The sequence below is a fragment of the Silurus meridionalis genome, chromosome 11, assembly GCF_014805685.1.
Source record: "Silurus meridionalis isolate SWU-2019-XX chromosome 11, ASM1480568v1, whole genome shotgun sequence".
NCBI lineage: Eukaryota > Metazoa > Chordata > Actinopteri > Siluriformes > Siluridae > Silurus > Silurus meridionalis.
The window spans coordinates 13118102-13145387 of record NC_060894.1 but is presented as its reverse complement, the minus strand read 5'-3'; the positions used below and the strand labels follow the sequence as shown (position 1 = coordinate 13145387).

Sequence of the window (27286 nt, the reverse complement as noted above, 5' to 3'; positions counted from 1 at the left end):
CCACCAATCCTACAATGCGTCGTTGCTGTAAACAGGTTAGGCTGTAGGCTACACTTCAGCCAAAATGAATTAATTTAATTTGATTCTCATTTTCCTCTTGACAATACCCCATAGATTATCTATGGGGTTCAGGTCTGGTATGTTTGCTGGCAAGTCAAGCACACCAACACCACGGTCATTTAACCAACTTTTGAGGCTTTTGGCGGTGTGGGCAGGTGCCAAATCCTGCTGGAAAATGAAATCAGCATCTCCATAAAGCTGGTCAGCAGAGGAAGCATGACAACTTCCTGGTAGATGGCTGTGCTGACCTTGATAAAAACACAGTGAACCAACACCAGCAGATGACATGACTCCCCAAACCACCACTGACTGTGCAAACTTTACACTGGACCTTAAGCAACTTGGATTTCTCTCCTCTCTTCTTCCAGACTCTGGGCCCTTGATTTCCAAATGAAATGCTAAATTTTCTTTTCTTTCATCTGAAAAGACGACTTTGGCCCACTGAGCAACAGTGCAGTCCTTTTTGTTCTTTGTCCAGGTAAGACACCTCTGATGTCTCTGGATAAAGAGTGTCTTAACACAAGGAATGAGTCCATGAATACGTTTGTGCATGGTGGCTCTTGAAGCACTGAGTCCAGCTGCAGTCCACTCTTTGTGAATCTCCCCCAAATTCTTGAATGGGCTTTGCTTAACCATTTTCTACCATATTTTTTCCTTCTAGTCAACTTTCAATTAATGTGCTTGGATACAGCACTCTGTGAAGAGCAGCTTCTATAACGATGACCTTTTGTGTTTCACCAAAGCGCCGAAAGAACATAAATTTGAAAATAAATTGGGCAAGCCGTGTTACCAGATATTGCATAACTTCAAGATGTGAAGGTTAAAGTTAGGGATAGAAAAATAGCTTTGTTATTTTTTTATAATTTGCATCTAATCTAAGACAAAATCATATTGCCCTTGCTCAATTTAATATGATTTCTTCTGAAAACGGGTTGTTAATGCACAGTGAAAATCTGTTTTTTTACAATTAATTATTATACATATTCATACATTTACAGATTTAAAATTTGTATAAATGTGTGTGTATATATATATATATATATATATATATATATATATATATATATATATATATTTATTTATTTATTTATTTATTTATTTATTTATTTATTTTACCTGTCCTGTGGAAGGATGCCAATAACTGTGTTTGACTGAGTAAGATTAAAATTTACCATTTACTAAACCGGGGTCCTTTATTTTATAATGACGAATCCTGTGCGTTACCCAATATTAATTTCTGACTAACAGAGTGCACTAGGTGGGGTGTAATATAACGGACTGAACTCCATTGGTACGGTCGATTAAATGCGGCTCCATTTGGTATTGAACCGACGTTGTCTCAAAACTCCTTCACTCCAGCAAGAGAAAAGCGGTAGAGAAATCGCTATCTGTTTCTGTATCAAAGCGGTTTACAGTTTTTATTCAGTACCTCTCCCAATATGCTTTTTAGTCCATCCTCGTTGACCGAATGTTTGAAGGAATGGGAAGATCTCGAAAAGGACTATCAACAAGTTCAGGTGAGAGGAAAACAGTTTATAGATTTACTTTTAATCACATAACATTAAATCTAAACCTTGTAACCGACGAATCAGCGTATAAATCTGCTTTAGCGCGGGCTCTGTAACTAGCCAGTCTGTTAGAGCTTATTCAAGCGTTACTATCTATTAATAAACTCTGTAATTGTGCTGAACAGAGAACTAAAAACGTTATCTTGTGTCCTTCTGTCTACTCGACAGTCATTATTTTTCCATCAACACCACCAACAAACATAAGTTTGGAGTTGGCTGCTTTATTAATTTATTGGTTCCACGTTCTAGAGTTTAGGGTTTTACAGGCGTGTCGCCTGTAGATGGCGCTATGAAAAGCAATTAAAATACATTACAATTCAGTCAGTGCTTTGGGTAAATGTTTGCTTATTTATTATGCCACTTCGAAAACCTAACAACTGGATATAAAAATATTTTACATAAATACTATAATGTTGCATAACTGCCCACTATGAAAAATTATTAATGTATGAATGTTCAATAATGGCCCTGATAGCATATTTAATATTTTAATATTTTATATTATATTTTACAGACACTCAAATGACACGTCATATGCCATTTTATTCTCTTTTATGCACGGCGTTCACAGAACTATTGTTCTTCCGCGTTTTGTCACAGACAGCTGAGTTACATCCGGTGCAGCGCCGGAAGCTGTTTTCGCTCCTGGCGATAACTGTGAAGATGCGCAGGAGAGGATCCTATATTACACTTGTTTCCCCACATTACTGTGAATGTCGTTAATATTCTCACAATTCTATTCAGTTTTATTTGCACAGCGCTTTTAACATTGTTCATTGAACCAAAGCAGCGTTACAGAAATAAATAGGTTATAAAATATAGAATTTATATGCAAGTGCCTGTATGTTTATCCCCAATGAGAACGCAAATGGTGACAGTGTAAAAAAAAACAAAACACAGATGGTCTGATGAAGAAATCTTGAAAGGAACACAGAAAAATAAAGGTACATAAATGAACCTAAAAAAAGTACAAAAGATTTGTCCCTCCAGCTGGACACCAGCAGGGTACAGCAATGTACCTCTGCACTTTGCAAAAACTACATTTTTGTAGCTTCTTGTTTGTACCTCTAAAATAACATTTATGCACCTCTAGTGATAGTAATGTACCTTTGTGTCCTAGTATGGTTTAAAATGACATCCAAATCAGTTCATCTTAATATCATGATAAATGTTATTTTAGAGGTACAAACAAGAAGGTACAAAATGTACCAATGTTCAGAGGGACATTGCTGTATGCTGATAGGGTCCAGCTGGAACGACAAGGCTGACTCTTTTAGGTACACTCTAGTACGTTTTTTTCCTTTCTGAACCAGACTCAAATGGAAACCCATCCTCGTCTGGATGGCATCGAATGTCTGTTCATTACAGCGATGGGTCCTTAAATGCAGAACTGCTCATGAAACCTGTAGTCATAAGCCATTGTAGTAGACTGTTTTTATTATTAACAGCTTAAATACATTCTCATAGTTCTTGAGTTGCTCAGTATCTTCATGGACCTCTAGGCTTAATCATCTTGTTGTAAAATAAATTGTATGAATGAGTTTTGCCGCTAATACACTGACTGAGATTCTACCAGAAATACGTTAAATAATAAATACGTTTATGTGAATAGAGATAGAGATTTGGTGCATACAGATAGCTTTTGTGCAAGAGAAATACAAGAAGTTTGGATCTTTTAATGTGGAACAGAAAATAATTTAGTAAATAGTTTAAAGTTAACAATAATCAAACGTCAGCCTTGTAGCAACAAAGTTGCTGTAATAAGTTGTAGTTCGTTGTTTAAGGTGTTGTACTTCTGATTGAAAGATTTGCAATGCCAGTATCACCAAGCTGCCACTACTTAGCCCTTGAGCAAGGCCCTTAAAACTTAACTGCTCAGTGTACAAACCAGATAATTATAAGTCGCTATGGAAAGGGGCGTCTGTCAAATACCATACATGTAAATGTTATAATATAAAAATTAATACCCTACATAGAAATATGTATTGTAGCCAGCTAAATAAATTTTTACCTTTATTATTTGCTTATTTGTTATTTGTGCAGATAATCTGAAGTGTTTCTAACTCCTTTTTCAGGAAACCCATCGCCTTTACAAACAAAAGCTGGAGGAGGTTTCCAAATTACAGAATAGCTGTTCCACTTCTATTTCACGACAGAGGAAAAAGCTCAAAGAGCTTTCAGCTTCACTTGAAGAGTATGATTTGCTTTGGCATTAAATGTTTGTTGAAGTGGTTTCTTATGTAAGCTTAGTCAAATCCTGTTAAAAAAAAATGTGTAGAGACTGTACTGAGAGAAAAATGCATCTATATTCACTTAAAAACAGATATGTATTGTTGTCTATTTCTTTAGATGCAAACAGAAAGGGTGCCCAGAGTACAGAAGCACACTAGATGGGATCCAAGAATCAATGAAAGAACGACCAAATGTATTTTTTGAGATGGAGGCTTTCCTTCCAAAGAAAAACGGGTATAACAAATGCGAGGCAACCACACCTTCAATACACTTTATCAGCCATTAAGTTGGAAGCATTGTAGCATTGTTGACTTAATGAGAGCTGTGTCTTTGCAAGTCTAGGTTATTGGATGTTAAATGATATAGATGTAATAGTTTTCAATTACAGTAGAGCTTTGGTTAATGTTTTGCAATACTTTTGATTTACTCTGTGTTCTAGGTTATACCTCAGTCTTGTACTTGGAAATGTGAATGTTACCCTCCTTAACAAACAGGCCAAGTAAGTATTTTATAGCAGTCTTAAACAGCATTTCTAATCTTGTAATGACACTATAAAACTGCAAACATTTCTTTCAGATTTGCCTATAAAGATGAATATGAGAAGTTCAAGCTCTACCTGACTGTCATACTGCTGCTTTTCTCCTTTACGTGCCGATTTGTGGTCAGCTACAGGTAAGTCCAGCTTCTTCTTTATTATTGTGGCAGCAGGTGCGAACTCGTCTCCACACACGCTGCCACAACTATGTTAGATAGATGTTTACCGTCCTACTTCCTTTTATATCAGACCATCAGGATGTTTTTTTTTGCTTAGTTCCTTGTAAAAGTAATGAAAAATCATCACCTTGTGACCGTGACCTCAAGTACGTAGCAGGTAAAAGGCCCTCCCTAATTCCACTTTTCTCATTCGCATTCTTGTCATTGAAAAAGCGGATTTAAGATTGTGTTTTGCGCTTTAACAGACTCTAAAGGATTGATACACATGTAACCATGGTTTTACAATATAACAGTTTTAAGAGAATGACAAGACAACCAATGTGCTATAGTGATAGCCTTTTATTTGATGACTTTGTCAGTAATACTCGGTAAGGAAATAATTGAATGAAAACATTCAAAGGTGCTTTCCCTACCCTGGCAGCCCTCAAGTTGGTTTAAGTATACACAGTTTATATATTTTTTTCTTTTGGAAGAAATTAATGCATAGATTATTTTTTAACCATACTGAACTTTTTTTTTCCATTAACAGAGTGCTTGATGCACTTCTTAACTTTCTGTTGGTATGGTACTACTGCACCTTGACGATAAGAGAGAGTATACTCATTAATAATGGCACAAAGTAAGTAATTTCTGCATGAAAAAGCATATTTTTAAATCACAATAGAACAATACAATTATTGTATCATATGTTTATTTGAACTGGATTTACCAAATGTAATGGTTTAAATTCTCTCTTTAGTGCAGTATATTTATGATACCACTCAGTTGTGTTCAATTAGTTGTGTCTTTTGGTGTTGCAGGATTAAGGGCTGGTGGGTATTTCAACATTATGTTTCAACTTTCCTCTCAGGAGTAATGCTAACTTGGTAAGATATGCTGTATCCTGTTCAGGAGAAAAAAATATTGTAATTCTTTTAGTTGTACAAAACTAAACCCAAGACAAGTGTAAAACTAAAGCTGTAGCAGATATATTACTGTTGTTTTCTGTTAAATATGCTATTTGCAGTTCACTGCAAAATGTTGGTATATACAGTTGAAACCAGATATTTAGATATACTTCAGAAAAAAACACAAAAACTTTTATTTCTTTACTGACATACATTTAATCAGAGTAAACTTTTTCTGTTTTAAATCAATAAATATTAAATATTTTTTGCATTTGTTAAATGTCAGAATCGAGCGAGGGAGAATTTATATGTATTTTTATTATCACTTTCATCAAAGTCAGTACACTACGTTTATCGTGCCTTTAAACAAAAAAAAAAACTCCAGATGATTCCATTCTGAGCTTAAGAAGCCTCTGATAGGTTAATTGATTCCATTTGAGTTAATTGGTGGCACACCTGTGGATGCATACACCTCAAACACAGAGCCTCTATCTTTGACATCATGGAAAAATCAAGAGAAATCCACCAAGACATCAGAAAAATAATTGTTGACCTCCACAAGTATGGCTCATCCTTAGGTGCAATTTCCAGATGCCTGAAGGTCCCACGTTCATCCGTTCAGACAATAATACGCAAGTATAAAAAACATGGGAATGTACAACCATCATACCGCTCAGGAAGGAGAAGGATTCTGAGTCCCAGAGAGGAAAGTTTTTTGTTGCAAAATGTGCAAATCAACCCCAGGACAACAGCAAAAGATCTTGTGAAGATGCTGGCTGAAACTGATAAGACAGTGTCATTATCCACAGTAAAACGAATACTGTACTGCCATGAGCTGAAAGGTTACTCTGGGAGGAGAAAGCCATTACTTCAAAACCACCATAAAAAAGCCAGACTACAGTTTGCAACTGCACATGAGGGAAAAAATCTTAATTTCTGGAGACATGTCCTGTGTTCTGACGAAACAAAAATTGAACTGTTCGGCCATAATGATAAACGGTATATTTGGAGGAAAAAGGGCGCAGCTTTGAAGCCTCAGAACACCATCCCAACTGTCAAGTATGGGGGTGGTAGTATAATGTTGTGGGGCTGCTTTGCTGCAGAAGGGACTGGTGCACTTTACAAAATAGATGGCATCATGAGAAAAGAAAATTATGTGGATATATTAAAGCAACATCTGAAGACATCAGCCAAGAAGTTAAAGCTTGGGCACAAATGGGTCTTAGTGGGCCAACATTCCAGCAAACTATTGTAGAAAGCTTGTGGAAGGATACCCAAAACGTTTGGCCCAAGTGAAACAGTTTCGGGGCAATTCCACCAAATACAGTGTAAGGAAATAAGGAAGTGTATGTATACTTCTGACTTTGATGAAAGTGATAATAAAAATACATAAAAATGCTCCCTCGCTCGATTCTGACATTTAACAAATGCAAAAAATGTTTAATATTTATTGATTTAAAACAGAAAAAGTTTACCCTGATTTAATGTATGACAGTAAAGAAATAAAAGTTTTTGTGTTTTTTTACTGGTGTATGTAAATATCTGGTTTCAACTCTATTAACTACATAAATATATTGAATCAGTATATACAATGGGCCCAATTATCTGAGACCACTAGGGAAATGCTCCTATTTATAATTTTTTCCTAAATGAAAATTTGCCATTGCAAATGATATTATTGACAACTTGAGTGAAATTAATTTTCTGTCCATGCTTTTAAGAGTTTGGTAGTATTTGGTATGTCATCTGAACATTTGCTTTATTTAAAATGTTTATGCACAAGGAAAATCTGACCTTTTGCACAAAACAGTCAAAATAACAATTTTGCTTACATTTAAATTAGTTTATTAAAGTAGTACAGAAATGTGAAAAGTACATTGTAACAATTCACTTGTTCTGTGCTGGAAGAAAGAGAGACAGTCAATAATTCACCAAGCAGAGCTCCTTTATTCACTTTTATTTTTATTTATTTGTTGTCTGTCTCCATTTTTAGAGAGCGCACTGATGAGTCTCATCAGCTGCAGCTGTTTCTTACCGCTCCGCTCTCCACTCGCAAATACATATTCAAGACATTGTTTTAAATATTTAAAACTTTTTAAAAGCTTTCAGTTTATCTTCAATCTTAAATGAAATAAAAGACTTTTAAACCCAATTGCATGGTCAAATTATATACAGTGAGGAAAATAAGTATTTGAACACCCTGCTATTTTGCATGGAGGGGTCTGAAATTGTCATTGTAGGTGCATGTCCACTGTGAGAGACATAATCTAAAAACAAAATCCAGAAATCACAATATATGATTTTTAAACTATTTATTTGTATGATACAGCTGCAAATAAGTATTTGAACACCTGTCTATCAGCTACAATTCTGACCCTCAAAGACCTGTTAGTCTGCCTTTAAAATGTCCACCTCCACTACATTTATTATCCTAAATTAGATGCACCTGTTTGAGGTTGTTAGCTGCATAAAGACACCTGTCCACCCCATACAATCAGTAAGAATCCAACTACTAACATGGCCAAGACCAAAGAGCTGTCCAAACACACTAGAGACAAAATTGTACACCTCCACAAGGCTGGAAAGGGCTATGGGGAAATTGCCAAGCAGCGTGGTGAAAAAAGGTCCACTGTTAGAGCAATCATTAGAAAATGGAAGAAGCTAAACATGCCTGTCAATCTCCCTCGGACTGGGGCTCCATGCAAGATCTCACCTCGTGGGGTCTCAATGATCCTAAGGAAGGTGAGAAATCAGCCCAGAACTACACGGGAGGAGCTGGTCAATGACCTGAAAAGAGCTGGGACCACCGTTTCCAAGGTTACTGTTGGTAATACACTAAGACGTCATGGTTTGAAATCATGCATGGCACGGAAGGGTCCCCTGCTTAAACCAGCACATGTCCAGGCACGTCTTAAGTTTGCCAATGACCATTTGGATAGTCATGGGAGAAAGTCATGTGGTCAGATGAGACCAAAATAGAACTTTTGGGTCATAATTCCACTAAACGTGTTTGGAGGAAGAAGAATGATGAGTACCATCCCAAGGACACCATCCCTACTGTGAAGCATGGGGGTAGTAGCATCATGCTTTGGGGGTGTTTTTCTGCACATGGGACAGGCCGACTGCACTGTATTAAGGAGAGGATGACCGGGGCCATGTATTGCGAGATTTTGGGGAACAACCTCCTGATCTAGAGAAGATCTGTGTGGAGGAGTGGGCCAAAATCCCTCCTTCAGTGTGTGCAAACCTGGTGAAAAACTACAGGAAACGTTTGACCTCTGTAATTGCAAACAATGGCTAGTGTACCAAATATTAACATTGACTTTCTCAGGTGTTCAAATACTTATTTGCAGCTGCATCATACAAATAAATAGTTAAAAAATCATACATTGTGATTTCTGGATTTTATTTTTTAGATTATGTCTCTCACAGTGGACATGCACCTACGATGACAATTTCAGACCCCTCCATGATTTCTAAGTGGGAGAACTTGCAAAATAGCAGGGTGTTCAAATACTTATTTTCCTCACTGTGTGTATATATATATATATATATATATATATATATATATATATATATATATACACACACACACAGTGGAACCCGGTTATGTCGATGTCGTAGGGGGTCGCCAAAAAGCATCGAGGTAACCGATGATCAAGATAAACGAAAACAAAATGGCGGCAATATATTAACGTGCTTGAAATTCCTTTATGTACATGATGTGCGTTAATAAATGAGAATGTGCATGCACGTGTTTTTGAAGGGTTTTTTTACACAACAGCGTTGCCACGATTTGTTTTGATGAAGGCATGCTATAAAAATGTACATACGTTTGTTAACAACAAAAGGCATAACTGCACCTACTAACAGCAGAGATTTACCAGTATACAATACAAACCACCGTCCATTCTCCATACAAACCTTAAACACACAGATCGCTCAAAAAAAAAAAAAAAAACAGCGGCTGCACAGTGCCGTCTCACATTTAGTCCACATGTGGAAAGCAAAGAAAAAAAAACAGTAACTAAGTTTCTGAAAACTTATGACCATCAGGCTGAAGTAATCCGCACAAACACACAAAGCAAAGTGTCCGAAAAAACTTACGTCCGCGATGCCGAGGGGGAGATAAGCCGAGAGAGAGAGAGAGAGTTTGTGAATGGAAAAATAGGGAAATTAAAAAATACCGCGACCGGCGGCACGGCGCGGCCGGAAAAAAAACCCGGAAGATCCAAAACCGAACCCGAAACCAAAAACGAGGGACAGAACGGCCGAAGGGGGCGTGGCTTTCTCTAAAGCTCCCGGCTTCAACTCCTTACCGAGAGAGCCGTGCTCCTTACCGAGCGCGCGCGCGCCGCTCCTTACCAAGAGAGCCGTGCTCCTTACCCTGCTCGCGCTCGGTAAGGAGTTGAAGCCGAGCGCCGCTCCGTTCATCGCATAACATTTAACAAAAAAAATGCATATGTGCACTTACTAACAGCAGAGATTCACCAGTATACAATACAACACCTGTAGTATCTGTAAGGTTTGATTTTTCCGCCACTTCCGCGAGTTCTTCTGCGGCTGCACAGAGATAACCGACGTTAAATGGCAAATTTTTTCCCCCCTTGTGCTCGAGATATTAGGGTTCGGCGATCGACATAACCGATAAAAAATGCTTAGAAAAAGCGAGAATTTGGCGGTTCCACTTCAAAAAGGTCGACTTAATAGGGTTGTCGAGATAACCGAGTGTGAGATAACCGGGTTCCACTGTATGTATATATATATATAAAATCACAAACTATTTACCTATACAGTATATTCAGTGTCAGGCAGTGGAAAGTAAACCAGGAATTACTGATGTCACCTTTGTTTTATAGGCCTGAAGGAGAACTCTACCAAATGTTTAGGAACCAGTTCCTGTCTTACTCTATGTATATAAGTAATATAGCTTATTTTCAAATCTAATTTCTTTCAGATTTATATTAAAAGGTTGGTATTTGTTTATAGATACAAATTTCACACTCATATCTCATTTAGATTTTGTCCAGTTTCTTCAGTACTACTACCAGAGTGGCTGTCTGTACCGGCTTCGTGCCCTAGGAGAGAGACACAATATGGACCTGACAGTTGGTGAGCTACTGTATACTTCAAATGGTTTTCAGTATCCCGACATATTCTGTTGGAAATTTAGGCATACACTATGAGTACATAAAATACACAGAAATATCAAACACAATATCAATATTAGTAGACTTACTGAGATCCCCGCTCAGCACAGACCAACAGAACATACACTTTTAATTATTACACTTAATACACTATTGGTATTCAGAAAAATAAAAAGTTTTCCTTAATGTATGCCTGTCAGTAATGGCATTTTTTCGGACTCTTAAAAATTTAGTGGAACGTAAGACATTATATCATATCAGAGTGCACTAGGGCTGTAGCTATCGATTATTTTTGTAATCAAGTATTCTACAGATTATTCCCAATGTTTAATCAAGTAAACGGATAAGGAGTACTTTTTTGTTGTTTTTTGTTTTGAAACTTTGGCCTGAATCCTATGGAAACCCGTTACCACCACATAAAAAAAAGAATATGCTTAATTTCAACATTTTTCTTGCAATTCCGAGTTTATTTTTCGTAATTCAGATTTTTTTTTTCTCGCAATTCTGACTTTATTCCTTCATTTAACTGGCTTCTATATGAATCATCTCTGGAGCGCTCTTTTTTCATTTTGCAGCATCTTCTGTGGTTACCTGTTCAGAGCGCTCCAGAGTTTAGTGGGTGGTGCATCGGTAATAATGGTCCGTGGGGAAACACAATGCTCCTTTTGTAGTTAAATGGACTAAATGAAGCGAGTAATTCGAAAAAAAATAAAGATCGAGGGAAATTATTTGTGCTCACACAAATCCTTCCAAATTCCTTGTAATAAAACAGTATGTCCATGTTCTATTCACAGAGGGATTTCAGTCCTGGATGTGGAGAGGACTAACATTTCTGTTGCCTTTCCTTTTCTTTGGCCATGTGAGTATCACAGTGGGTTTCTTGTCACTGAAAATAATTTTATTACTATAATTTGCACATTGAATTTTGCACTTTGTTCAGCACCTAGGTTCTACCTTTTAGTTGTTAGGTGCTATATAAATAAAGTATGAATTGAATTATATTGAACATACACAGTCTACATGGTTTTTATTACATTGTAGCATAAATATTGCACATAATTTATGCTAATAAATATTCACATTCTTTTTTCCTAAGCCAATTTACAATTATACAGCATAGAATGTTTAGTTGTTTAAAATGGACACATCAAAATGAAATTAAAATAATCTCTATTTGAATTCTATATCTAGTTTTATGTATCAGGGCATAATGATCTGGTCTTTATCAGGTGTTAAAATGATTTAAATTGGGAACCCAGCCATTAGGGGGGCACAAGCCAGTGCACTCTTAGTGCCGGTCCCAAGCCCGGGTAAATGGGGAGGGTTGCGTTAGGAAGGGCATCCAGCGTAAAACATGTGCCAAATCAAATATGCGGATCACAAAGGAGAATTTCATACCGGATCGGTCGAGGCCCGGGTTAACAACGACGGCCACAGGTATCGTTAGCCGACAGGGTACCGGTGGAAATTGGGCTACTGTTGGCCGAAGGAGGAGAAGGAGAGGAGGTGGTGTAGGGGTGTAGGGGTGATTCTGAAGGAAGAGTACAGTAAGAGTGTAGTGGTGGTGAAGAGAGTTTCTGATAGGGTGATGATCGTGAAAGTGAAAGTTGAAGGGATGATGATAAACAAGTTGGCTGTGAGATGGAGGAAAACGAAAGATTCTGGAGTGAATTAGATGATGTGGTAGATGGTGTACCTAGAAAAGAACGATTGGTGATTGGGGCAGACTTTAATGGGCATGTAGGTGAAGGGAACAGAGGTGATGAGGAGGTGATGGGTAGGTATGGTTTTAAGGAGAGGAATGTGGAAGGGCAGATGGTGGTAGATTTTGCTAAAAGGATGGAAATGGCAGTGGTGAACACGTATTTTAAGAAGAAGGAGGATCATAGGGTGACGTATAGGAGTGGAGGAAGGTGCACACAGGTGGACTATGTGCTATGCAGGAGATGCAACCTGAAGGAGATTGAGACTGTAAGGTGTTGGCGGGGACAGTGTAGCTAGACAGCATCGGATGGTGGTCTGTAGGATGGTTTTGGAGGCGAAGAAGAAGAGGAGGAATGTAAGGATTGAAAGAAGAATAAGATGGTGGAAACTGAAGGAGGAAGAGTGTAGTGTGAGGTTCAGGGAAGAGGTCAGACAGGGGCTCGGTGGTGGTGAAGAGGTGCTGGATGATTGGGGAACTACTGCAGGAGTGATGAGGGAGGCAGCTAGAAAAGTACTTGGTGTGACATCTGGAAATAGAAAGCAAGACAAGGAGACGTGGTGGTGGAATGAGGAAGTGCAGGAGAGCATTAGGGGAAAGAGGTTGGCAAAACAGAAGTGGGATCGACAGAGTGATGAGAAAAGTAGGCAGGAGTACAAGGAGATGCGGCAGCAGGTAAAAAGGGATGTGGCGAAAGCCAAGGAAAAGGCATATGAGGAGCTGTATAAGAGGTTGGACACTAAGGAAGGAGAAAAGGAGTTATACCGATTGGCCAGGCAGAGGGACCGAGCTGGGAAGGATGTACTGCAAGTTAGAGCAATAAAGGATGGAGAGGGAAATGTGTTGACTAGTGAGGAGAGTGTGTTGAGAAGGTGGAGGGAGTATTTTGAGCAGCTGATGAATGAGGAAAATCACAGAGAGAGAAGGTCGGATGATGTGGAGTTGGTGAAGCAGGATGTAGATAGGATTAGTAAGGAGGAAGTGAGAGCAGCGATTAAGAGGATGAAGAATGGAAAGTCGGTTGGACCAGATGACATACCGGTAAAGGCGTGAGATGTTTAGGAGAGATGGCAGTGAGTTTTTAACCAGATTGTTTAACAGGATTCTGGAAGGGAGAGGATGCCTGAGGAATGGAGAAGGAGTGTGCTGGTACCGATCTTTAAGCATAAGGAGATGTGCAGACCTGCAGTAACTACAGGGGAATTAAGTTGATCAGTCACACTTTGAAGTTATGGGAAAGAGTAGTGGAAGCCAGGCTGAGAGAAGAGGTGACCATCTGTGAGCAACAGTATGGTTTCAAGCCGAGGAAGAGCACCACAGATGCATTATTTGCTTTGAGGATGTTGATGGAGAAGTATAGAGAAGGACAGAAGGAATTGCATTGTGTATTTGTGGATTTAGAGAAAGCGACGACAGAGTGCCAAGAGAGGAGTTGTGGTATTGTATGAGGAAGTCAGGTGTATCAGAGAAGTATGTAAGGGTGGTGCAGGACATGTATGAGGACAGTGTGACGGCAGTGAAGTGTGCAGTAGGTACGACAGACTGGTTCAGAGTGAAGGTTGGACTGCATCAAGGATCGGCCCTGAGCCCTTTCCTGTTTGCAGTGGTGATGGACAGGTTGACGGACGAGGTCAGACAGGAGTCTCCTGGACTATGATGTTTGCAGATGATATTGTGATTTGTGGTGAGAGTAGAGCAGGTTGAGAAGAGCCTGGAGAGGTGGAGATATGCGCTGGAGAGAAGGGGAATGAAAGTCAGTAGGAGTAAGACATACTCTTAAGAGTACATGTGTGTGAATGAGAGGGAGGAGAGTGGAGTGATGCGGTTGCAGGGAGAAGAGGTGGAGAAGGTGAAGGAGTTCAGGTACCTGGGGTCAACAGTGCAAAGTAATGGAGAGTGTGTTAGAGAAGTAAAGAAAAGAGTGCAGGCAGGGTGGAGTGGGTGGAGAAGAGTGACAGGAGTGATTTGTGATAGTAGGGTATCTGCAAGAATGAAAGGGAAAGTTTATAGGACTGTGGTGAGACCTGCAATGTTGTATGGATTAGAGACAGTGGCATTGAGTAAAAGGCAGGAGGCAGAGCTAGAGGTAGCAGAGCTGAAGATGTTAAGGTTTTCGTTGGGAGTGACGAGGATGGACAAGATTAGAAATGAGTTTATTAGAGGGACAGCACATGTAGGATGTTTTGGTGACAAGGTGAGGGAGGCGAGATTGAGATGGTTTGGACATGTGCAGAGAAGGGACATGAATTATATTGGTAGAAGAATGCTGAAGATGGAGCCACCAGGTAGGAGGAAAAGAGGAAGGCCAAGGAGGAGGTTCATGGATGTGGTGAGGGAAGACATGCAGGTAGTTGGTGTGAAAGAGGCAGATGTAGAGGACAGGGTGGTATGGAGACGGATGATCCGCTGTGGCGACCCCTAATGGGAGCAGCCGAAAGAAGAAGAAGAAGAAGAAGAAAATGATTTAAATTGGGGCTGTCAATCGAATAAAATATTTTATCGCGATTAAATCACATGGTTGTCAAGAGTTAACTTTTGATGAATCACAACTGAATCTCACATTTTTATCTGTTCTAAATGTACCTTAAATTTATATTTTTCAAGTATTTTAATACTCTAATCAACATTGGCATGGACAAATGGATGCGTTATGCAAATTTATGTTTATTATTAGTGAAACCAAACTCAACATAGAGCATGAGTTTATTTATTTTTTTATATCTGAGTAAAGAAAGCATGTCGTGAATAAATGTGTTGTGTTGAAAGTTTCGCTTCTTTTATATTTATATTTCGCCTCTTATATATTTATTTTTTTATATACAAATGGTCAAACAGAAATGCATTAATTGCATGTTAATAAATTTTTTGGCGTAAAAAAAATTAGTTAACACGTTTACGTTTAATTTTGACAGCACTAATTTAAATACAACCTTACTTCCCTGGTGGTCTAGTGGTTAGGATGCGGTGCTCTCACCGCTGCGGCCCACGTTCAATCCCCGGTCAGGGAACCAACCCCAGCCATTAGGGTTGCACAAGCCTTAGTGCCGGTCCCAAGAGGAGGGTTGCGTTAGGAAGGGCATCCAGCGTGAAAATGTGCCAAATCAAAACATGCAGATGGTTCGCTGTGGCGACCCGTAACGGGAAAAGCCGAACGAAAGGTTTTATTTCAATACAATCTTAGAACATCATATGGCGAATTACCCTGTCATTATTTAGTTTTACAAAAATAAAACCAAAATGGAAAATCCATGTATAAACAACAAAGTACACCTTTGCTGTTTCCACAGGATTTAAGGAACTAAATGTAACTCTTGGGTTTTTTTTATGTGAGCACTATACAGTTTGATCTTGGGGTGAATTTGTTAACCCAACAGCAACAGTGATAAACATTTGTGACAAACAAAACTATTTAAGACAGTTGCAATGTGGACATCCCAGCAAATTCACCCTAAGATCAAACTGCATAGTGCTCAGACAAATTGCACAAAAAACCCCTCAGAGTTACAGTTCATCTACAGGAGAAAGCCTCTTCTTTCAAAAAGAACATGGCAGCATGGCTTTCGGAACCACAACCCTTTTAGAGTAATGTCCTTTGGACAGACGAGACCAAAGTGAAGATGATTGCCCATAATGCAAGATTCTGTTTAGATTTTTAGACATCATTTTCACCTTGCTTTTTGAAAAAATAAATAATGACGTGTTGCTATTCATCTGAGGTTGTATTTACCTAATTTTAAAACCTGATAAGGACCTGATGATTTTTAATAAGTCCTGATATGTAAAACCATGGAATTTCTAAGAGGATGTACTTTCATTTTCACATGACTGTATATCAAGAGAAAAATAATAATCAAAGCAAATATTTTATTCGTTGATTTATTCATTTATTCATCTTCGGTATCAGCGTTATTCTAGTCAGGGTCCCTGTAACATTGGATGTAAAATGCTTGTGCCTCACAGCAGATAAAAACATATTGCACAGAACCGTAAAAAACAATCTTAGCACAGAATATATTTTGCAATGACAGATTATACCAGTGTGTTTTAAAATAAAGACTGAGTTCACTGTATGATTGTAACATTTCTTTTTGTCGTTTTATCTTCTGTACGTTCAGTTTTGGCAACTCTACAATGGAATCACACTTTTCCAAATGGCTCAACTGCCTGAATGGAAAGAGTGGCAGGTAACACAACACTATTTCAAAAATTCATTTCAGTTTGTTGATGAACTGAGGTCAAATTATTGTTATTACTAAAAATTATTTGTCACATATATATTAAACAGAGTTGTAAAGCACAGCTCCTAAGTCATTATATAGTGCCCCTGGAGCAGAGAGCGATAAGGCCCATGATATATCAAGGGACCAATGTTGGCAGCTTGGAGGTGTTGGAACTTGAGCACTGATGTTCTGCTTGGTAACTAGAGCCATAATTGCTTAGGTGCCACTGCCTATTTGACAAACTAAAGGAAATTCAAGCTTAGATCCGGAAACCAATATTGGAACAAAGCTGCTGGTATATGGTTCTAGCAATGTAGTCAATATCATGATGTTTTTGTATTATTCTTTTCCTTTCACTAATTTAATGTCCCTTTCTGTTTTACAGGTCCTTATGTGTGGCTCCACCTTCCTTGTGCTTTTTATAGGAAACTTTTTTACCACACTGGGTGTAGTTTACCAAAAATACACAAATCAGGACAAAGGAAAAGATTTATGAATGAATGCTAAATACTCCCAAAAATTTTATACAAATGTTTCATGCCATTACTTGTATACATATATTATTGCCTAAAGTTAAATCTTTAGTGGTACTTTACTGAAATTCTAATGTGTTTTACAAATTTACATTTAAAGTTTGCATAACTGGAGGTGAATGTTAAGGCAACACTTTATTGCTCCTCTTGGTTCAATCTGGAGCATCAGTTGCTATGTGTGCGTACTTCAGCCCATACCAGCAGTGGTTTATTCCAGTTTCTTTCCACCTGGTTAGTGGATTGGCTGCGGTAATTTCTCCTGTGTTGAAATAAGTTTGACAATGTTTGTAGTGTGTTTGTATATAGTGCACAGTCATCCCATCCAGGGTGTATTCCTCAGGCTCAGGACCCACTGTGACACTGACTGGGACAGATCATTTAATAGTTAAATGAAATATAAACAAATTAACCCAAAATAAATTAACTCAATGCAGCTTCTTATACTGTGCATTATGCTAATATATTTAATTCAGGCAAAAGTTAAAATGCCCTACGGTTAATATTCAAACTGTTATTTAATTCACGGCCCTTCTATAACCAAGGAGGGACTTCGGCACAAAGTTTAGATTTTTAAAAAACTTTATTACTGATCTGGATCAGGAAAAGTAAACATAATAACTAAATTAAATTTATATTAAGTTTGTAATCTGGCATACCAGTGTAGATTTATTCATTACTAGAGACTAAAAGCACTTTTGTACATCACTCTGGATAAGGGCGTCTGCTAAATGCAATGTAAAATTGGATTATTCAAGAGATTATTCTGGTTAGTAGAAACATTACTTAATTACAAATTCAGAAGTTTTCTCATCCAGTTATATACTCTATTCAGGTTTTATGGAATTTAAATTTTCTCTTAACCTCACATTCTACTTTACTCGTTTACTGTTTCTGGCAGAAGGTGGAAGACTGGAACTGAAAACAATGACACAGTCTTCAAACTAGGGATGGGTGGATCGATCCTAGAGCAGCGATATTGGGGTTTTATCCAGAGGATTAATTCTAACATCAAAGTAATTGAGGCTACTTGTGATTTTTGTTTAAAGAAGTGAGTTTAATATTTATTTAACATTTATAGCTTGTGTAATAATCATGGTGCAGGTGCTAAGAAGCTTAATAAACTCTACAGACACTATGAACAGCTTTTCAATAATACTTTTCTTCATCTTATTTTTGGTACCGCCAAACCCAGTTGGTCGCTGCTGAATGAACTCCAACTGTACTCCCCATTTTCTGAACAGAATCAGCACAAAGTAGAAATTTTTTTTAGAAATACAATATTATTCCAACAAAATAAACAGAATATATGTAAGAATACATTTTACAGCAAGTAATTTACTTAACAAAAAGAATTATTTTTCATTCTTGTTTAAATGTTTTTCTGTCTAGTCACAAATTATTACTGTACATCCAGGTCTCTGAATGTACTTAGCCTTTGTTCCAGGCTTGATTTCGCCTGACCCATTGCCTGTTTTTCTGTGTATGGATTTGGATCTCATTTTGGATTTGTCTGTCAGTTTCTAAATGTTCTTATACTATATTCATCCATCCATATCCTGCGTGACATAAAATTGTTCCCTAAAATGGCAGAATCGATCATTTCAGAAGAAACAGGTTTAGGGGGGAAATAGTCAACATTCTCGTTTCTTCACAAAAATCTCTAAAAGGAAGGAATGTAAAAATGTGTGACAATTTAAACATGATTTAGTGTTTAGAATTCAACAGTTTGTGTAATGGATTATATTCTGTTATGAGTTTGTTTGATTAAGATATATTTTTTTAATAAATAGAATCAAGTTTATTGTAATCTATTTACTATTAATGAAAATGGCAATCAAAAATACTGATATTGTATTAATATTGACAATACTGTTTTTAAAAGTAATTGGTATCGTAATCAAAAGTAATATGGTAGAATGGTATTGCACAATCACTAAAATAAACAGCAATGTTTGGCTTTCATTTACACTCCATAAGTTAATGTTCACCATTCTAGCATTAACCACTTGTTAGAGGTCAGGGGCAGGGCTTAACAATGCTTTACTCTCATTTGCTAGAGAGATTTGAAATAACATCTGCCAGAAGTTACTTCCTACAAGTGGGTGATAACATTTCATTTCATTCGGTTTTCAATACCAATAACTTTCAATAATGATACAAGTAACAATATTTTTGAAAGCTATCATTCTTCTTCTTTCGGCTTCTCCCATCAGGTGTAGCCACAGCGGATCATCCGTCTCTTTCAACCCAGCTACCTGCATGTCTTCCCTCACCACATCCATAAACCTCCTCCTTGGTCTTCCTCTTTTCCTCCTTCCTGATGGCTCAATCAACAGCATTCTCCTATCGATATACCCCATGTCCCTCCTCTGCACATGTCCAAACCATCTCAATCTCGCCTCCCTCACCTTGTCTCCAAAACGTCCTACATGCGCTGTCTCTCTACTAAACTTGTTTCTAATCCTGTCCATCGTCGTCACTCCCAACAAAAACCTCAACATATTCATCTCTGCCACCCCCCGCTCTACCTCCTGTCTTTTACTCAATACCACTGTCTCTAAACCATACAACATCGCACGTCTCACCACAGTCCTATAAACTTTCCCTTTCACTCTTGCAGATACCCTTCTATCACAAATCACTCCTGCCACTCTTCTCTAACCACTTTACCCGGCATGCACTCTTCTCTCTAACACACTCTCCATTACTTTGCACTGTTGACCCCTGGTACCTGAACTCCACCACCTTCTCCACCCCTTCTCCCTGCAACTACACCACTCCACTGCCCTCCCTCTCATTCACACACATCCTCTGTGTTACTCCAACTGACTTTCGTTCCCCTTCTCTCCAGCGCCTACCTCCACCTCTCCAGACGCGTCTGTTTGCTCTTCCTCTACATGAAACCATACCGTTGCTCACAGATGGCCACCTCTTCTCTCAGCCTGGCTTCCACTACTTTTTCCCCATAACTTTATGGTGTGACTAATCAACTTTATTCCCCCTTTTGTTACTGCAGGTCTGCACATCTCTCTTATTCTTAAATCTACCATTACTGATATTAAAAATACTTTAATTTAATAGACTTGTCTTTCGTTACATTTATTAGAAAAAGTTTAACAACTGCTCAACAATGCTGTCACAAAAACCATACTCAATGTTTCTACATTACTTACTTTTATATTTTTTTGTAAAGGAATAAGAGAAAGTTCATATTTTACCTTTGAGCCTGTTTCTTCACTGACTGATCAATTCTCATGCTTTAGTAAAAGTCTCTAAGAATGCTGGTGCAACGATTGTGCTGTGAGGCAGAATATAAACAGATGTAAATGCAGTACAAGTTTTTATTATCTAAATTTAGATCCAAATATAGGCAATGAGCCAAATAAACATCAGTGTTAGTTAGGGCAAACATGGACATAAATATGAAACAGAAACAAGATTGAAAATTGGAATAAAGGCTTGCACACATCCTTTATAGTATTCTGTTTTGGCAGTACCACAAATAAGATAAATAATTGTATTAAGGAAGAGTTCATTATAGTGTTCATTGATTTTTATCATTAAGCGCCTGAAAAGCCACACTACTGCTATTACACAAAATATGAAGGTTAAGAAAAATAAGTCACTTGTTTTAAAAAAACTAAACAAAAACAAAATGCAAGTAGGATCGATAGTCTAATGTGAGAATTGATTCTCCTGATCCAACCTGATTATCCAAAGAACTGATTCATCCATCCCTAGAGATTTCTTATTTACTTGATATTTTAGTTCATAATTTAAGTCTGATTTAAAAATCTTCCTGTTTCAAAAAAAATAAACCTCTTATCTCTGCTTCCAGGAGCTGCTCATTAAGTGGTTCAATTATTAATAAAAGTAATGACCCAAACCGACCAGACAAATATACTGAGTACGCAAATCTTTTAGTAAATTATGTATTAATTTTTAGCTGTAACCAGGTTGAGTACAGACAAAAATGTCCACAAATGACTGTTAAGAGCTTTTTATAAGATTCCACTTGGAACAAATATATCACAGTATGTAAAGCTTAGACTCTGATTTCTATAAAACTTTTGTGATATGTTTTGTGACTGAAATTGTTTGCTAATTATGAGCTATCAGGAATGAAAACAAATTCAGTTCTGCTGTTTTATATTTTATCTTCTGACATCAGATTTCTTTTGCATGCAAAGATTTGTGCTTGTAGTTTCAACACTGGAGTGGAATGTATGTAAAAAAATATATATACTGATTTATTAAAATGTTTTTATTTATTTTACTGTAAAATTACTAAATGCACAGTGTATTAGCCTAAAGGTACAGCATAACACATTCAAAAGTTACACTGATACTTGGCTGGCTTGTTATACCTAACTTCAATGCACCTGTGTAAGGCTCTCCAACCGTTGTCATGGGTGAGCATCACTATTCTATTTATTTTAGATTTTGGGTGTACTACTCCCCTCATGTAGATACTGCTTACTAGACAGCACAGGGACAGATGTTACAGAATCTGCTTGAGCTGTTGTGTGTGATGAGGTACCAAAAGACTATAGAGACATATGTTCTGGAGGGCTGAATTGAGAATGGGCATAATGAGCTTTTGGCATCCAAAAATTGCTTGCCTGATTTTGATGACTGTGTCCATGGCTATTGCCACAGACATGTCCTTGTGTGTGTCCATGGCTGGATCTGGGCCCAGTATTATAGCCAGGGTTTAGTGAAGGTACTGTAAAGTTCTGTTGGATAATGGTGGAATGTGACCAACCATCTACACTGTTTAGAGCATTTCCTGCTGCCTGAGAAGCAAGCATAGATGCTGGAGCATAAGCCTGAACAGGGTATGAGCCAGGTGATGGGCTGCATCTGAAAGAGATGTCAACAGACTAATTAACATATTTTGGCATATCTAAACAGGCAGAAAGAATAACAACTTAGAGATTAATTTAATTAATAATATTATTAATTTTTTCTGTAGGGGTTTCTGTTCCTTAAACCAGATCAGTACAGATTTGCCTTATATATTCACTATAAAAAATATTAGGCCTATTGTTTACATTTATTTGACTATATTTTTAAGGTATTCCTACATTTTCCATAGGCCAAACATTTATAGGCCTACTTATTTTTATGAATTGGATTAGACTTGTTGAGTATAAGCAGTTCTCTTAGTTCTGGTCCTCTAACACCACAGTTTGCACCTACAGTGCGTAACCTGGGTGTTATTTTTGACACAAGTATGCACTTTGATAAACAGATCAGTGCAGTAGTGAAGGCGAGCTTTTACCAGCTAAGACTACTCAGCAAGGTCAAATCATTCTTGTCTCAAGCTGACCTTGAAAAAACTATACATGCCTTCATCAGCTCGAGGATTGACTACTGTAATGCTCTCTACACTGGACTTAATCAATCACTTCTCAATCGGCTCAAAATGGTACAATGGTACGTCTTCTCTTTAACACCTCCAAACGCTCACACATCACCCCTGTCCTCCGCTCGCTTCACTGGCTTCCGGTGCGGTTTAGGGTGGAGTATAAAGTCCTGCTGTTTGTGTTCAAGGCCATCAATGGTCTGGCCCCGGCCTACCTCGCCGAATTAATAACGGTTTACCAACCAGCCAGAACTCTCCGCTCCTCTGGACATACCTCTCTGGTCATTCCCAACTACAAATATAAAAAGTTTGGAGGCCAGTCATTTGCCGTCCAGGGACCAAAGCTGTGGAATGCACTTCCAGCACAAATACGATGCATCACTGTGCTGAGTGTTTTTAAATCACAGTTGAAAATTTATTTATTCATACAAGCTTTTAACACGTAGCCCCTGATTCAACTGCTATTTTATGTACATTGTGTTCTTATATTTTATTGTCTATTGTTGTTTTTCTGGAAAGTGCCTTGTGTTCCTTTTGGTTGCTGTAAGGTGCTCTATAAATAAAATTTGATTTGATTTATAAAAACAAACCTATTACAGCTAATAACTGTGAGGACTCAATTCAAAATAGAATAACTCTGATAACAGTTTGGTGCAAAACCCTGTGCATGCTTCATATACATAATTTTGAGAAACAGTGATAAAAATGAATGAATAAATAAAATGATTATATATATATATATATATATATATATATATATATATATATATATATATATATATATATATATATATACACAGTACAGACCAAAAGTTTGGACACACCTTCTCATTCAAAGAGTTTTCTTTATTTTCATGACTATGGAAATTGTAGATTCACACTGAAGGCCTCAAAACTATGAATTAACACATGTGGAATTACATACATAACAAAAAAGTGTGAAACAACTAAAAATATGACATATTGTAGGTTCTTCAAAGTAGCCACCTTTTGCTTTGATTACTGCTTTGCACACTCTTGGCATTCTCTTGATGAGCTTCAAGAGGTAGTCACCTGAAATGGTTTTTACTTCACAGGTGTGTCCTGTCAGGTTTAATAAGTGTGATTTCTTGCCTTATGAATGGGGTTGGGACCATCAGTTGTGTTGTGCAGAAGTCAGGTGGATACACATTCAGTCCTACTGAATAGACTGTTAGAATTTGTATTATGGCAAGAAAAAAGCAGCTAAGTACAGAAAAACAAGTGGCCATCATTACTTTAAGAAATGAAGGTCAGTCAGTCCGAAAAATTGGGAAAACTTTGAAAGTGTCCCCAAGTGCAGTCACAAAAACCATCAAGCGCTACAAAGAAACTGGCTCACATGCGGACCGCCCCAGGAAAGGAAGACCAAGAGTCACCTCTGCTGCGGAGGATAAGTTCATCCGAGTCACCAGCCTCAGAAATTGCAGGTTAACAGCAGCTCAGATTAGAGACCAGGTCAATGGCACACAGAGTTCTAGCAGCAGACACATCTCTACAACAACTGTTAAGAGGAGACTGTGTGAATCAGGCCTTCATGGTAGAATATCTGCTAGGAAACCACTGCTAAAGAAAGGCAACAAGCAGAAGAGACTTGTTTGGGCTAAAGAACACAAGGAATAGACATTAGACCAGTGGAAATCTGTGCTTTGGTCTGATGAGTCCAAATTTGAGATCTTTGGTTCCAATCACCGTGTCTTTGTGAACAGATGGACTCTACATGCCTGGTTCCCACCGTGAAGCATGGAGAAGGAGGTGTGATGGTGTGGGGGTGCTTTGCTGGTGACACTGTTGGGGATTTATTCAAAATTAAAGGCATACTGAACCAGCATGGCTACCACAGCATCTTGCAGCGGCATGCTATTCCATCCGGTTTGCGTTTAGTTGGAGCATCATTTATTTTTCAACAGGACAAATACCCCAAACACACCTTCAGGCTGTGTAAGGGCTATTTGACCAAGAAGGAGAGTGATGGGGTGCTGCGCCAGATGACCTGACCCCCACAGTCACCGGACCTGAACCCAATCAAGATGGTTTGGGGTGAGCTGGACCGCAGAGTGAAGGCAAAAGGGCCAACAAGTGCTAAGCATCTCTGGGAACTCCTTCAAGACTGTTGGAAGACCATTTCAGGTGACTACCTCTTGAAGCTCATCAAGAGAATGCCAAGAGTGTGCAAAGCAGTAATCAAAGCAAAAGGTGGCTACTTTGAAGAACCTAGAATATGACATTTTCAGTTGTTTCACACTTTTTTGTTTTGTATATAATTCCATATATAATTCCACATGTTAATTAATAGTTTTGATGCCTTCAGTGTGAATCTACAATTTTCATAGTCATGAAAATAAAGAAAACTCTTTGAATAAGGTGTGTCCAAACTTTTGGTCTGTACTGTGTGTGTGTGTATATATATATATATATATATATATATATACACACACACACACACATATATATACATGTTTAAATAATAATAAATAAACAAAATGATGACTCACATAGTATGCAGGATTTTTTTACGCTCCCCTGCAGATGCCGGGACAAAATGCACACATGTTACTTTTTTCAGCAATCTGAATGGCATCATCTTCTCAAACATACAAGCTTTGGACTCAGACATCTGCAACATTGAAAACCATTTCATGCCATCTAATACAAATTGTTCAGTTAAGTATATAATGTGTGTAATAAATAAAAATACAGCTGCATTTATACATGTCTACCTTGACTAAAAGATAAACACAAAAATATTCATATCTGACACATATCAATTGACTTATGTTTAAACATCAAATTGCATATTCTGAATTCAGGTCATTTTTTGGTTGTCAGAAATAGTAAATTAACATAATTACACATTATAATCCTAAAAAAATAAAATAAAAATATATTTCACCAATTATTGAAGTAACAACTATTTTTACTGTCTATTTACTGGATGATTAAGATGCCAGTATGCCAAGTTTTAAAGCATAAGCCAACTGGATACAGATAAATGACAAGTCATACTCAACAGCACAATAATAAGGAAAAGGATACACATCTGTCCAGTGATTGCGGCCAGAGCATTGCATAATAATACAGTATTTGGGATAAAGAGATGAACAATGAGCAACAGAAGCCAAGGAAGGACTGCACTGGGCACAGTAAAGCCCAGCAGAAACGCCTTTCTCACACGGGAACTCATAGTCACCGTGCCCAACATAGACAGAGATACTGGGATTAGACCTGAAACTGTGCTCCTCGTATATGGAGAAAATAACAACACCTCCAGAAGAACATGTATTAGGCCAACAGAAGTGACTAGAAAAAGCAAAAGGTGTAGGAATCGCACTGTACCAACTCCTCTCTCTAGTCCACTGCAGAACGCCACAAGCAGAGTCGCACTGAGAAAGAGGTGTCCCACATCCTTATGGTAAAAGCAGTAGGTGAGAAGTTTGTGAACTAAGGGAAAAATAGTTCAATTTTATGAGGGTTTTCAATACAAAAGAAACTTTCAGCATAAGATGCTTCATGAAACATACATATCCTGCTGAAAGAGGATTACGTTATTGCACTGCAGTGGTTACCTTTGCACAATGCATTCATTACATGTGAAATAAAATTTTACCATGGCCATTGAGAACAACGCTGGATTCCAAACTTAATGCATGTGCAGAAATGTTGAAATGATTCGCGACGATGCTCAAGACACAAGATAGCGTGACTACAAACCCGACCCCGCTTGTAAACTCAAAAGCTGGCACAAAACTAGAAAACTTCCACAATATATTACGAAATCTGTCACACATTTTCACTGTAAATACTATAACATAACGTTCATTAACCAAAACAAAATCAGACAAATCGAAAAACCTTAGCATGTATCAACTTCCGTGTTCGGAAAACATCAACGCGTCGTATTCGAGGCTGCTAAACTGCGCAATTTTTGCGCATTGTCGATAATCTTTTGTGTGAATCGCCAGCGTTCCTGGTCTGACTGCGCATACATTTAATAGCGTTATAGGACGCCTAGATATGTTTCACTATTTTAATTCATGGTGCGCAAGCCGAATAGCCACCTGACTGGGTTGTCGTCATAGGGTGTATTCAAAATCGTTTAACGCATACCGAGTCTTGGCTTAGTCAGCGTGTACTATAACCATTAGCCAACGTTGGCAAATGACAACTGTCATTTATCTAGAATTCTGCCAGCTCTAAATCCTAAACATAGATAAATGTACTTAAATTAATTTGAATAAATAGTTAATAAAGATGAAGAGATGTGCATTTGGGAATTGCAAGCATCTGTGCCTCTACTAATAATGAAGCTCTTAGTGTTAGTTCCAAGATATCAAGTTTGTCAAATTCAACTTGTGCTTTGCCCTGGTGTTCTTTTAACTGTTTAACAAAACATATTCAAGTTACTGTTAGATAATGAAGTGCACACTTAATGAAGTGTGCTGTTTCATGTACAGATTTGAGCTATTCCTTTACTATTTTTTCCATCAATTAATTAGGTAAAAAGTCTGAAGCTGTTGCTGTTAACCCACTTCATGTGGTTAATACAGATCTCAATGCAAGTAAAACAGACCATTATATAGGAGTGGCCAAATAAAAACAGTTTTGTACATTCTAAGGAAAATAAAAATGCACTGGTCAGCTCAATAATATAAAAGGCCTAACAGTTCATTTAAGACAACAGTGGTAGATGATTTCATAACCTCTCCTTGGTTAGAAAAACAAACAAACCTGAAAAACATCCAAAACACACCCCAGGAGGTAAGCCACAATGAAGAGAAGACTTAACAAAAGCAAATATAGAGGGTTTTCAAGGTGCAAACCACTGGCCAGACAG

General features: G+C 37.8%; 2 protein-coding genes across 5 annotated transcripts; one reads left to right on the top strand and one right to left on the bottom strand.

The window, feature by feature from the left end:
* The first annotated feature begins 1344 nt into the window (after window positions 1–1344).
* tmem120aa (transmembrane protein 120Aa) lies at window positions 1345–17507 on the top strand. The gene is made up of 12 exons (XM_046861102.1): window positions 1345–1577; window positions 3704–3822; window positions 3978–4094; window positions 4300–4359; window positions 4437–4532; window positions 5104–5193; window positions 5375–5440; window positions 10321–10382; window positions 10481–10573; window positions 11406–11470; window positions 16429–16497; window positions 16919–17507. Exons 1-12 carry the CDS (start codon window positions 1500–1502, stop codon window positions 17027–17029), a joined length of 1026 nt encoding a protein of 341 aa, XP_046717058.1. The 5' UTR covers window positions 1345–1499; the 3' UTR covers window positions 17030–17507.
* Window positions 17508–18099: 592 nt separating this feature from the next.
* rhbdd2 (rhomboid domain containing 2) lies at window positions 18100–26544 on the bottom strand. 4 transcript variants are annotated; one of them, XM_046861100.1, is made up of 6 exons: window positions 26060–26543; window positions 25489–25893; window positions 24948–25098; window positions 21689–21929; window positions 20285–20364; window positions 18100–18299 (listed from the first exon to the last, which is right to left on the bottom strand). In XM_046861100.1, exons 1-5 carry the CDS (start codon window positions 26310–26312, stop codon window positions 20326–20328), a joined length of 1089 nt encoding a protein of 362 aa, XP_046717056.1. In that variant the 5' UTR covers window positions 26313–26543; the 3' UTR covers window positions 18100–18299; window positions 20285–20325. The 4 variants fall into 4 exon arrangements, with proteins under 4 accessions (XP_046717056.1, XP_046717055.1, XP_046717057.1 ...); XM_046861099.1 differs by lacking the exon at window positions 20285–20364 and having other exon boundaries at window positions 26060–26544; XM_046861101.1 differs by lacking the exons at window positions 18100–18299; window positions 20285–20364 and having other exon boundaries at window positions 21313–21929; window positions 26019–26542.
* Window positions 26545–27286: the final 742 nt, after the last annotated feature.